The sequence below is a fragment of the Schistocerca gregaria genome, chromosome 6 (genome assembly GCF_023897955.1).
Source record: "Schistocerca gregaria isolate iqSchGreg1 chromosome 6, iqSchGreg1.2, whole genome shotgun sequence".
NCBI lineage: Eukaryota > Metazoa > Arthropoda > Insecta > Orthoptera > Acrididae > Schistocerca > Schistocerca gregaria.
In genome coordinates this window covers 357,732,279-357,746,455 of record NC_064925.1, presented here as the reverse complement: position 1 = coordinate 357,746,455, position 14,177 = coordinate 357,732,279, and the positions used below count along the sequence as shown (strand labels likewise).

Sequence of the window (14,177 nt, the reverse complement as noted above, 5' to 3'; positions counted from 1 at the left end):
TCTTTTTTCCATTTCGAGGAGTGTATTTCATATTGTTGTGTACGTGGCTTATTTGAGTTCTGGGAAACGAACTGAGACAGCAGCCGTAATTTGCTGGGATGGGGGAGAGAGGTCACGAAGTAGATCAGAGCACATTTTGCTCTCTCTGTTTGTCATTTGAGGTGTGAAGATATCTAGTTGTAGTTGCTCAAAACTGTCCATCGGGTTATCATAAAGTTGAATCTGTGTATAGAATACTGTTTTGAAGTGAGCAGGCATTTTATGTGGTAACCATACTGTCCATATTATACGGTGCTACATTTTTAAGAGGCAGCGATTAATATTTAATGGGAAATCTTTTAAAAATCTCGTCATTTTTGGACTCATCCATAAACTATCTTTTTCCTATTTCTTTGGTGTAGATCACATGGGCTCGACCCACGGAAAATATTTTTTATTGGTCACCGAGCCTTTCATAAAATGAAGTTCAGAATTTGGTGTAGAGCGTCCAAGATACTAGAGTCTTTCTGTGTAGTCATCAGTCGCATATATATGGTGTAGTGTCTTGGTTTTTTTGATATTTATTACTCTCTCCTGTGGCTTTGGTGTGTATTTACTTTTATATATTTTATTTTAGGGAATTGTGTGTTATTATGTAGCAAATGTAGGAAATAAGAGTCCGATTTTCTCATGCGTCTACCTCAGATGTATCATCGTCACACTACCTTTGCACTAGACATGTTCACCTTGTATGAGCAGACACCAAAGTGATTTCCCTGTCATCAGCATCAGTCCAGCTTCAGTACCATTACACACTTCTCCATCCACTCATACACCAACAACGCGTCATTGATCTTTTGTCCAAGCCTCCTTCTTCACTTTTTTTGTGAACAGTTATTTGGATGGCACATTGTATGTCATTACAGACTTAGAGATAACTCAACCTGCCTTCAACTTGGATTAAAAATAATAGATATATCCGTCGCGTTACATGTCAAGTGTTCCCACATTTCGTCATTTAATCCCTACAATATAAACATGTACTGCTTTGCCCTTTTGTAATCCCTTTGACATCCATCTCGGATGAAATACTGACATAGAGTTAGTTTAGTTACAACTTCAATTTTTCCTATAAAATACGTGTAAGTAGTAGTAATAGTGGTAGTATTAACGGTTTTTTTCGGGGCTCGAGGAAACACAAACCGTTAGCTGCGGTAAAAAACCAGAGTTTTTGGTGCTTATTTGCGTCTGCATCTTTGCTTATGTTTTACGAATGTTGATTTATTAATTAATTTTAGTGTCATCAGTGGATCACTAGCAGTTCAGAACAATTTATGTAGGAGGCCTTCCACTTTTTCAACCTCCCTCAAATTGCGAGTATCCATTTTAATTTCAGAATCTTTATTTCACCTGATTCCAGCGTTTTCATTCGGAGTAGAGCTACATTACAGTTGTTTTCAGAGATTATAATTTGGCACAACCTGATCGCTACTTGTTAAACACAAACTCTCACGCAATATAACATGGCACCGGTGCATAAACATAGGCCTACTCTCGCAGTGAAAACTGGGCGATGCCGTCCCTGTGTTTTGAAGAGGTAGCCGCCAGCTGACAGCGCCTGCGATGTGGGACCAAACTGCTGAGGTCATCGGTCCTTAAGCTTACACACAACTTAATCTAACTTAAACTGACTTTCACTAAGGACAACACACACATCCATGCCCAAGGGAGGGCTCGAACGTCCGACGTGGGGAGCTGCGCGAACCGTGGCAAGACGCCCAAGACCCCACGGCTACCCCGCATGGATGCCCTCCACACTTCCAGCTTTCTCGTTGCGTATTACATAGGAAGGGTCGCAATCAATGCACAGCATATGTGCATGGAAATTAGTTTACATTCAGGCACCCATCATTATATGCATTGCCATTAAACTTTTGTCGTAAGAGGCAAACGAGGAAGTAAAATTATCATTTTAAACTGTGTTTGAGAGGGTTGAAGGAATCGCTGTTTGTTCCAATCTCTCAGTAGAGTAAAGAAGGGGAGGAACATCTTCCCAAGACTTAACTAATGTTTGGAAAGACGTGTAAGAAGAATAAAACTTACTTTTATGTAACATTGTCGATAACGTTTTCAAGGGACTGACACTGATTTTCATGTGACGCACTTTATTTATTTTACTTTTCCATTATCGTTATAGGTGACATTGTCCATTACCAGCTGTCGCTCGTGCAAAACTTTACCAGAGAGTTACAAAATTACAAAGATAAACAGTGTTACACTATGCCTTCATTATGGGCGCTCCTTCAGTGTTCCGACAATCACGGAAAGCAAAGAAGTGCATTCCAACCATCACACCCGCAGATACAACTCTTTCCGTACACATTCGCACTAAATTTCCTTAATTACTTTATTTTTTACCACCACCTCTAGCCTTTTGACTTAACAAGGGTGGTAATCGTAATTGAATTGAGCGTATTAATTTTACGTATACAAATTTAGCTGTTTCAGTATCTTCAATAGTTTAAAAAAATGAAGGATAAAATAAAATAAAGTAAAATAAATATTGTAGCAGCGCGAATCGAAAACCGGCCAAATTAACATTCAGTTTGCTTGATCGCTGTGACACATCACTGTCTCGTCAGTTATTTCTCAAACATCCCTCATCCTCTTCATGTGAATCGTTGGGGACCACTTTACCTTTCCCCACGCTTCTGTCAGGCTAAATATTCGAGAAACATGAAGGAGGCATGTACCTGCTCCCTCTGCCACAGCTGAGCCAAATCCCGCGCGGTGTAGCCGAGCGGTCTGGGGAGTCTTGTCACGGTCCGCGCGGCTGCCCCGTCGGAGGTTCGAGGCCTCCTCAGGGCATCGATGTGTGTGTTGTCCTTAGCGTAAGTTAAAGTTGTGTCTAAGCTTATGGACCGATGATCTCAGCAGTTTGGTCACACAAGACCTTACCACAAATTTCCAATTTGAGCTAAATCGGTGGGCCCCGTCCCACGAGCTCCCCTTGTTAGATTTAAATTTGGAGTAGGGTTACGTAACTTTTTAACTTTCCCATCAAAGCTCTACTGAAAAATGTCTTCTTTAGCCGACCTATCGCACACTGATTTAATGCACTTTCAAAGAAAAATACTGACCTGGTGTAGTGAGCAACATAGCACCCTTAGTGTCGGCAAGGATGACGCCACACCATAGCAAAGCGCAGTCGAAAGCACAGCTGCGTCTCTTCTCCTACTTGATAGTGGCCGACTGACCATCATTTCAACATCCAGCACTGGTTTCTACTTATCGCAGAGAGCGCTAAAGAACATGTTTTTGTCCACTTCATATGCAAACCCGCACGTACGGCGTAATTTGAGTGCGAATTCGGGCTCTCTTTCGAAGAGAAATGACATAATTTTAGTGCAATATTTACAGCGTACTGTCCATTACACTACATTTGTTACCCCAATTTTTTAAAATGAACTCACTACCATTTGACTGTATTGTAGTTTATTTAATTGCAACCCAAGTTTCGGCCTTTTATACCGTTTTCAGGTGTTTGAGTTTATGTCAGTCATAGACTCCTTCACTTGTAAAGGGCATAAAAACAACTGAAAATGGCATAAAAGTCGAAACCCAAGTCGCAACTGAATAAACAATAATACAGTCAAATGGCAATGTGTTCTTTTAAAATTATTGTACGACTGCTACTCGGCAACATCTAAAACTGTTACCCCTTTTTTGTTTTGGGCCTTCCATCTGGCAGCACGTCGTCGATCTGGTTTCGCTTTGGGTGATACCTTTTCTATGCTACATATTTAGCTTCCGATGAAAAACTGCTCATTTCAAATATCCATATATGTCTACGTTTTGGTCGTACTAAGATATTTCGTTAATATGACCGTTTTCAAACGCGCTCTGTGTAGTTTAAAAGTTACGCTAGTAAGCTAGTGCATAGGCTTCAACTGTCAAATTGAAACTCCACTGCCAGGAGGTTGGTGGTAGTGGATGAGCCGATAATAGAATAAAGCATTATCAAGTTACATATCAGATTCATTGAAGTGGTGTATGTTGCACTCAGTAAATGAAGCATCTCAATGTGCACTTCATTGTTCCAGGCGTTTGAAGAATCGCCGTAATATGGACCAGTCGCACGTGAGGGACATAATACGAGAAGTGACAGCGGAAGCACACGACCACAAACATTCGAAGAAATATGGAAGTATACCAGACCTTGGCGTTACGGCGGCAGCACCCGCCAACACGACTACAGCGGAATTACGTATAAAGCAGAATCCTCTCTGGAAATGGCCAGCGCGACAGCGCAGGAGCGCGCTACAAGCGCAAGAGTATCGACAAAAGTTGGCTGCTCTGCAGACATCACCTGCTGACGATGGACGGGGTACACTACAGTTGAAAGAAACCAGGGATTTCAAGACTCAGACACTTTGCACTACTCTCGCTACGCAGAAAGGATCGACAGGGTTAGAGGTACCACCAGAATCAAAGGACGTTTACGAAGGTCGCGACGACCACTACAGACTGACACGTTTAGAAGAAGCACACATTCTGACAGCTGCACTATCACACATACTGCGCCACCTTTACAGCGGTGAGGATATTCGTTGGCCACATCCTGAGGCCGTTACCAGAATGATTTTGGCCAGCAATAGCTTACCAGCGTCGGATTTACCAGCGCTGAAGACTTTAGTGGAGAAAGCCTTCGAAACGCGCAGTGTGGAGTTGAACTGGGATGAACAGTCAGAGGAATTCGCTCGCACTTACGGCCGGGCAGATTCTTGTCCATTCAGGCAACCGTTCACAATAACTTTCAGCTACGTTACTCATTATATATTTATTATAGTTATTGTGGCTCTTGTAGTTACGGTGTATACACAACCTGCTGTCTTGTGACGCAATTAATAATCCTTTTTTATTATTAATTATTAAGATACACAAATAATACCAAACTGTTTAAATCCTAAGAATTATTTTTGCTATTGTAACGTGTTGCTCACGAACAGGTATTGCATCTAAGCAAAAAGACTACCATAATAATTTTATAATTTAATTTGTCATTGTTTCGATTTCTTTAACCCCCTCCCCGCCTTGCATCTCTCCCTGTCTGCAGCTTATGTTTTCATTTGTAGATCCCCAATACGACAATATCCACTTTAATTTGGAGACTTTGATTAATACGGTAGTGTGACAGACATACAGAGTAGTCGCTTAATGTCACTGAAAGATCGTTTATATAGCTCAGGATAGGATGGACTCAAAATATACTTTGTGCTAAAAAAAAATATGTATATTATATCACGGATCCAGTGAGGATTATTGTGTGACTTGACCATTTATATTCCGCCTTTCTCAGTTTCTGTTGTCCTACAGCCAATGTGACTTACTTCTTGTTATGAGGACTATACGCGATTGACACGAGAGATAGCGCTAATGCACGATACGTCAGATTTAAATTTATAATAATCGGATTCAAAACATTAGCAAGGTCATAGAATACTCTTAACAGGTTTTTATATATATATATATATATATATATATATATATATATATATATATTAGTCTGTGTGCCAACAACCAACTGTGCTACGAAAAAGAGCTAATATCATGCCATGGGTCACTTTTTCTACCTTTTTGAACAGACTGGAAGGAGTACGAAGTGCGTCTAATTTGAGCCGATTTGCACATCTCAATTTTTACATACTGAAAAGTTATCTCTCTCAGAAACGTCCCTTAATGTTTCAGCTGAGGACACACACAGCACAATAGTGCTTCTACGGTATCACTATAGGAATTTTTACTCTTTTAATAACACTGTCAAAGAGATAACAATGTCCACTTCTTAAGGACAATATAGTTTTAGTCATTTCTGTAGTCATTGACTTCTTGTAACTAATGTGCGTCAGAGAAAGAGAGAGAATTTGTAATAATCATATTTTTTTGTCATCAGTCATCTGACTGGTTTGATGCGGGCCGCCACGAATTCCTCCCCTACGCCAACCTTTTCATCTCAGAGTTGACTATTTGCAACGTACGTCCTCACTTATTTGCTTTATGTATTCTAATCTCTGTCTTCCTCTTCGATTTTTACCCTATACAGCTCCGTGTAGTACCATGAAACTAATTCCTCAATGTCTTAGCAAATAGCCGGTCATTCTGCTCCTTCTTCTTGTCAGCTTTTATATATTTCTTTCCTCCTGCTGCGAAAAACCACCTCATTGCTTACCTTATCAGTTCATCTGATTGTGGACATTCTTCTCTAGCACAGCATCTCAGATGCTTCTATTTACATCTTTTTCGGTTTTCCCACAGTCTGTGTTGCAATACAATTCTGCTTCAGAGGTATGTTCTCAGAAATTTCTTCCTCAAATTAGGACCTACGTTTGATACTAATACAACGGGCTTGCCTCAGTAGATAGACCGGTTCCTGTCAGATCACCGAAATTAAGCCACTGTCGGGCGTGGCCGGCAATTGGATGGGTAACCATCTGGGCTGCCATGAGCTGTTACCATTTTTCGGGGTGCTCTCAGCCTCGTGATGCCAAATGAGGAGCTACTCGATCGAACAGTAGCGGCTCCGGTCAGAGAAAACCATTCGTCACGGCCGGGAGAGCGGTGTGCCCCTCCTCTATGCAACCTCAGCTGGTATGACACGGCGGTCTGATGGTCACGAGGGGCCACTTTTGGTCTAAACATTCTACAAGGCTATTTCACATTACCATTCTCATCAGAATGGCATTAGGTGGTTATCCCTTTTGCTTACCGCAATGTTGTGATGAAAATGAGGAGGAGTAGGAGGTTGATGGAGATGGCGATGAAATTTCAGGGCCATCGGACTTACTCTTAGAGATCAAAAATTTTTTATACCGACAAATATAACAAATTATATTTAGAAGTGACAAGTCTGTATGCCTCTCTACAGAAGGCAATGGAAACAACTGCATTAAGGATACTTCATGTGTATCCAGACGACATGTGGCCTGTAACTGTGAGACTGTCGTGATGATCTCTCCACTTTGAAAGTAACACTGACTTCGGATCTCTGGTAGCAGACTATGAAAGTGGAGGTAACCAACAGAAAAAGATTGAATAACCAGCGTAAGGGCAACGTTCTACAAATCAGGGCGTGAAATGTCTGAAGTTTGAACGCGGTACGGAAGCTAGAAATTCAGAAAAGGGAAGTGCTGAGGCTCAATCTATATATAGTGAGGCTAGTGAAGTGAAATGGAAAGAAGATATGTATTTCTGATCAGACGATTATGTGGTAATATCAACAGCAGCTGAAAAGCGGTATTGCCGGAGTAGGATTGCTTAACGAATAAGAAGGTAGGGCACAGAATGAGATACTGTGAACAGTTCAGTGATAGCAAGCAGAAGGTGAAGAGATGAAGTACGTGAAGGGTAATTCGTTAGACAAGAGAATCTAATAGTCACGGGAACTTGATGTGATGTCAGTTTGTGGGATGGAGTTGCATGCCTGTTGCACCTGGTCGGTCAATACAGGGACGGTTATTAATGATGTGTCTGGGTGACGCTGTAGATGCCTTCCAATTATGGACCAAATGTACCAGATTGGAGACAGATCTCCGAGCATGCGAAGGAACATGTCGACACTGTGCAAGGCGTGTTGGTTTACAACAGCGTTATGAGGGAAAGCGTTAACCTGTTAGGAAACATCCCCTGGAATTCTGTTCATGAAAGGCAGCCCAACAGGTCGAATCACGAGATTGCGGTACAGACTTGCAGTCAGGGTGCTCATGCTATCTCGCGAATCGCACCTCTGACCGTAAAGCCAGGTGAAATTCCAATGTGTGTATTCTGCAGACAAGTTAGTTGCAGGTCCTCACCTGGCCTCCTTGTTACCAACACCCCGCCATCACTGGCACCGAGACAGAACCAGCTATCAGCAGAAAACACGACAGACCTTCACTCCATCCTCCCATGAGTTCTCGCTTGATGCCAGTACAGTCCCAAACGACGATAGTTTCGGCTGAGTGAAATGGTCGCGTTTGGTTCCGAGATGTCCTTGAAGTAACCGTTTTGCAACAGGTAGCTGTGTCTGTCACTGTGGAGCCAGATGCTTCTCAAATTGCATCTGCGTCACAGCCACACGCAGAATACGACCGTCTTCCATCTCGGTAGCGTCACGTGGCTGTCCAGTGCCCAGCGTGCTTACGATCTTACCTTCCAGTGACTAATGCTGTCACCACTCATGCAGAGTGGCTTCATTCGTGTCAAGTCTTTCTGCAATACCGCAGAAGGAAAATCCAGCTTCTCGTAGTCCTATTACACTACCTCGTTCAAATTCAGTTAGATGTTAATAATGGAGTCTCTGTCGGTTTAAAGGCATCCCTGACTAACATCAGCTCACTACGTCCATTCTCAGATGTAAACCAAAATTTACGAATGTCACAGGGGGTATTTCAAGCAAACTTTATTTGCATCCTTGTAGTGGCGCTTCTAGCGCCAACCTTACGTGAATGGCGCTATATTTGAAGACGTGCCCTCTCTCAGACGTAGAAATGTGCCAGCCTACCACACAACAATGTAACGAGATTTCACTGTTTGATAATTGCAATTATTATCACGGTCAGAATACATTTATTTAGCTCGTCTGCGTACACAGCATGTTACGCCAGTACAGACAAGAGTTCTCGCGTATGGATGAAACTACCATTACCAATTACTTAGAGTGACTGATGGTCATCAGAATGGGCAGGTAATATTCAGTGCCTGGCAGCCGATAGGTAACAATGGTAACAGGACGTTAGTACCTACGTTTCGCCCGTGTATCTGCTGAAGTAAAATGTAATGCACCGACACAAAATATCTCTGCATTACATGCACACTGCTCTCTTACGTAAGAAAATATGTAGCCAGTACCTTGTAAACAGTCACGCCAAGATATTATTCACTATGGAAGTAATTAGTACGGTGCGTCTAGTGAATAATTGTGTTAAATGATGACTAAAATTTTCGTTTTCTCAGGAAATGTTCGGCATTTTTAAGTGATGTGTGGCAACGACGGACACTAAAACTGGATGGTGGAATTATGATCTTAAATGCTGTTCTCCCGAATAGAAATGCAGTATTACTACCATAGCACCTTGCACATCATACTAGTAATATCTGTGGATGCTCAGCGTACAGTATGAGCAAACATCGGAGAAAGTAATATGAGGACGAAGGCAGATGGAGCTGCGAAACTATTTTTCTTACAGCAAAGAGAATAATGGTTGGCAGCTATGTTAATTTGAATTCCTCTCTCCAGCTCTCTGCGCTCGTCGTCTGACGTCGGCCAAACTGTGTTACATATCGTACAACAGGGTAGTATTCTGTTACAGGGGTTGTTATCTTCGTAGTTGATCTCTATTGATATACTTCGCAGTCCACTAACAGTTAGTGGCGGAAGGTGCGTAAAACAAATTTCTCTCGTTCCTGTTCCATTCCCGAACGAAAACCGTCGACATATAGTGTGTGATCCGAATTTTTCTAATTGTTCCGCATGGACTTTATGCGACAAATATACAGGAAGAAGTAAAATATTTCTTAATCGTATTGAAAGGTCGCCTCTACTAATTTTTCCCAACTTTCGCTGCTATGCTTTCTAGTATTGTGTCACGTCGTTGCAGTTTGCTTCTCATTTATGTGACTCTCCCACATTACTGCTTTATGAAAGCCGCGATAGCTAGCTCTCTCTCTCTCTCTCTCTCTCTCTCTCTCTTTCCTCCTCCCTTCCTCTTCCGTTAAGTGAACTGACACAAGATTCCAGATCATCGAACAAAAGGATTTATTCCAATAAATCTGACTGTAACATTCGCCAAAGCTAGATTTGTATCATAAATTTCTTGTATTTCCATCATTGATCGCAGAACTTCAGTCCTTAGAATACCGATTTCGGTCAACAAAGACTATCTGCAGCAAAACATAGGAAAATGGAATACAAGTGGTAGACATTTGGCATATTAAAACAATAAAATATGCTATGCTGAATCGTACACTTAACATATGACGAGGCATACCTATTTTACAACATGCTCTAATATTATAAAGCCACAAGACATCGATACAAAATACATGCAAAACATAATAACACATATTTAAAATTTGATGGAAAATAGACCACAGTGCCGGCAGTGTCATACTGTTTGTTAATAGAGCTACTATTCGTAACAAACTGCGGTACAGAAGCAAGAACATATGTTTGTGTCGCAAGTTTGGTAGATACCGCTTCTGTGAGTCTAAACACATTCGTCAGTTGTACAGAATGCAATAAAATGAAGAATACAATAGGAAAAATTTGTAGTGGGCTTATCAAGTGTATAAGTTATTACGGCGATGAAAGATAATGAATTAAAAGCAGGAATAAAGTTAAATTTGAAATTGTTAAAGAGGAAACAGTTAAGTAAAAATATCTCTTGTCATTATGAGTAAAAAGAAGCTTATGGAGCTAACCAAATCATATGAAACTAATGAAATAACTACTTAGGGAATGAAATGAAATGGATGAAAACAAAAGACTGAAGTGATTTACCAGTGCCTTCTGTTGGCGTAACCGCAGCATAGTCGTGAAGAACGTAACCGCCAGTAGCGTTCTCCTACCCTGCGACACGCCGTTCCAAGAATAATATGATAAAATTTGGTATCAGTCACGTAATAAGATTACCTTTATAATGAAATATATGGCATAAAGGGGGAAGGGTCCATTAATCACGAGAGTAATACAATCTGAGTAAGAAAATGGAGCAAATAAGATGCACTCTATTCTAGGTAACGACAGGGCAGGATATACTCATGAGACGGGTTCAATAACTACTGTAAAAGAGTGTCGACTGAAGCAAAGTAGGCATTGGGTGCAAAATCGCGTTGTCTACGGGGTAATTATGCTGGCTCCTGATTTTTGGCTTTGCGTATTTCAAACTCTCAATAATCCAAGAGAACAGTCCTTCCCGCTGTGGAGAATACACCGCGTGTTCCAGTTTCATTTGGGCTGCTTGTGTGAAATTCCAAACCACAATGCAATCTCGTGGCGACTTGTGGCGCTACGATCATTGAAATTTCAACAACACCTGTGGAGGTCAATGCGTTAGCATTGTTGCCAACAGGCATCCTGGCCACGAATGTACGCGTCCGTCGCTCATCGGAAAATAGTTTGGTGTTTTTGGACGAGAATTCGTCAAATTCGACCCAAATACGGAGAGGCGGGTTCCAGGTCGCTCTTTCACAACATCGCCGCATCCCACAAAGTGTCCATATTGCGGAAGTGTTTGGGCAGCTAAGCGATCACATCGTGTCTCACCCGCCGTCAGTGGCGGACAGACATATAGGTCCACCAGGCACGGACCTAGCGGCGGCACCTTAAGGGGGCGGCTTTTTTTGCTCTTTACTCATTTTAAACTTTTACGTTGTAAAATAACTGCGCTTACAAACAACAAATTTTTAATAATATTATTGAACAAATTGCTGGTTTAAATAAGCCGTAAATAACGAAATTCGACAATACAAGCTTGGAAATATACATAGTTTACATGGTGACTGAATGGAAATTTAACATTGGGTTTTTGTGTGGTATCATCTTCATGATTGTTAAAAATATTTTGAAGTAAGCAATCAGGACGGCAATCTACAAAATAATGTTTGAAATGTTATTATTCCAAGAATGTTGTCGGCTTCTACATAACCCTACCATATTTTCACCTTGAAAATACCGAGACCCCTGAAAAGCTGTGATACACTAATCAGCACTTTCTTAAATACTTGTAACTTGTGGGCCTCAGTAAGGAAAACCCGACTCTACTTAAATTCCTTGTAGAAATTACGGGGAAGTATCAAGTTAACCATCCATTACTGTAATTAATGTGAAAGCTCCGTGGTCTTCAATAACTGGACTTTGATTTAATGATACCCATTTAAGAAAAAATTTTGATACTGGGAACGTTTCATACGAAAAGAACATAAGATGAGTGTCTAATAATATGTGAAATACACTTCAAAACAGTTTAAAAATTTTATTTGTTTCTTTACGTAAGTTACTTTTTTGGCGAAAAAAAGCAGAAGAAGAAACCAACTTTCGTTTCTGTCATTTACTGTGCTGCAGTGCACGATATCAACGTTCCCACTCTGTACAATCGAATAGTACGTGGCATTGTAATATTTAACTTCGTAAATCAGCTTTTTTTCTTCGAGGACAGGTTATTTTTATTTTATGTTGAAACTATTTCTAATATCGTATCTCATCATGAGATGAAATAGTTTTCCAATCTGCAATACCACTAGTAGCAATCGCGGCCTTACCTCCGATCAATTTACATAGTGGACAAGAAACGGGACCCGAACTACAGGAGTATACTAGAAAATAACGCAAAGTTTATTCACCATTTTAGAGATTACGGTAAAATACATATTTGTTCAAATATCTGGTTTTATCGCCGCACATTGATCATCTTGAATGTTGAAATAAAACGTACATTTGCGTGTAGACATAAGAGCAGTGTTCACACAAATCACAACACATCACATCAACTGCCAACAAGACCACTTAAGCTTGTAGTCTGTCGTTTCTGCCCACAGAAACCGCTTAAATGTTATAAGAATAAGTGGGATAAGAGTCGATCCAGCACACCACATTGAAAGTGATTGCAAATATTATTTTCTTTTTAAATTAGAAAGACAGTGTCAAGAATATTCAGAACATATTTGCGTCCTAGCTAAAATTCTGGCCACTCGAGAAACATAAGCCAAAAAAGGGATTGTCCCGTCTTGAAACATTCTACAAGGCTATTTCACATTACCATTCTCATCAGAATGGTGAACCTGCTGAACGTTTCCTTCTGTTTTTACCAAACCCAGAACACAAGTCCGAAAACTTACCTGAGGCCGTACTAAAAGTCCTGCCTCCAAATTCAATTGATATTACTGTCTGCAGAGGCCAGTCATTTGACAACGCAAGCAATATGTCAGTAACCTACACTGGTTTGCAGGCGCTCATTAAAGAACGAAATCCGAAAGCGCACTATGTGCCTTGTGCAGCAAATTCTTTGAATTTACTCGGTACTATTGCTGCAAGCTGTTGTCGGGAAGGATGTTCATTTTTCAGTGTAGTGCAAAACCTTTATATAATTTTTTCTCTCCTTCTACACAGCGATGGGTTAAACTTCTTTCTTTCATGAAACCAGGAACCAAAACGGTAAAAAGTTTTATCAAGAAGACGTTGATCAGCAAGCGAGCAAGCGGGTGTAAGTCTATATGAAAACTGCGAGGGCGATATCGATGGCCTCACACATATTGCCAATAATACGTTTGAAAACTACTTGTGTGAAATGAGGGCTCAGCCTTATTGAATCAACGCAGCAGACTAGAAACAGTATTCATGATGACAGTTTCAAAGCACACACTACAGAGATTGAAGAGTGTAAATCTGAAATTCCAAAGTGTAAATAATGATACTAAAATAGTGCGTGAATTATATGAATCACTTGTAGGATTTATTGCATCTGTTCGTGGCATGTTCGATCATTAAGAAAATAAATCTATGGAGAATGTGACTGATGTAGACTATGAGTGCACCTATATAAGATCACGAAAACGCAAACATCACGATGACGCAGAAGCGGACTCTGAGGAAGTTTTTCTGACTGGAAGGAAAAAATTTAGAGTCGAAACACTTCTCCCAGTACTCGACAACTTGTACACCGAATTAGCGAGGAGGAAGGAAAGCTATTGAACCTTGCTGGACTCCTTCACAATCTTCAGTAGCCTTAAGAACAGTTCACTTTACGATACCGCTGAACGTTCAGCAAAACTCCAAGTGTTTTGTGACACAGTTTTACATCCTTCCTTCCGTAGTGAATGTGTTCATTTCGCCGAACTTTTTCTTCTGAGATTAGTGGTGTACAAATCGAAAGAAGTACATTTTTACCAAAAGAGAGGTTACAGTCCGTGTTTCCGAATGTTGACATTGCTCTTATAATATTTCTATGAATGGCACTTACAAATTGTTCTGCAGGACGCTCGTTTTCGGCTCTTTAAAGACTGAAATCATACCTACGTTCCACGTTGTGTGAGGAGAGATTGAACGTCTTATCCATTCTTCGCATCGAAGCCGACCTCCTAACTGGTAACTGTGAGAATTACGAATATATGATCAACGAGATTTCTGCCGTCAAAGACAGACGTATTCGTTCACGCCAAGAAAA

General features: G+C 40.8%; 1 protein-coding gene across 1 annotated transcript in view; it reads left to right on the top strand.

Moving 5' to 3' along the window:
• The window catches only part of LOC126278522 (uncharacterized), a 93,979-nt gene extending 89,101 nt beyond the window's left edge, over positions 1–4,878 (top strand). The window contains exon 3 of the mRNA XM_049978689.1: positions 4,083–4,878. Coding sequence (XP_049834646.1) covers positions 4,083–4,878 — 796 coding nt within the window. The remainder of the gene's footprint in view (positions 1–4,082) is intronic.
• The last annotated feature ends 9,299 nt before the right edge of the window (positions 4,879–14,177 follow it).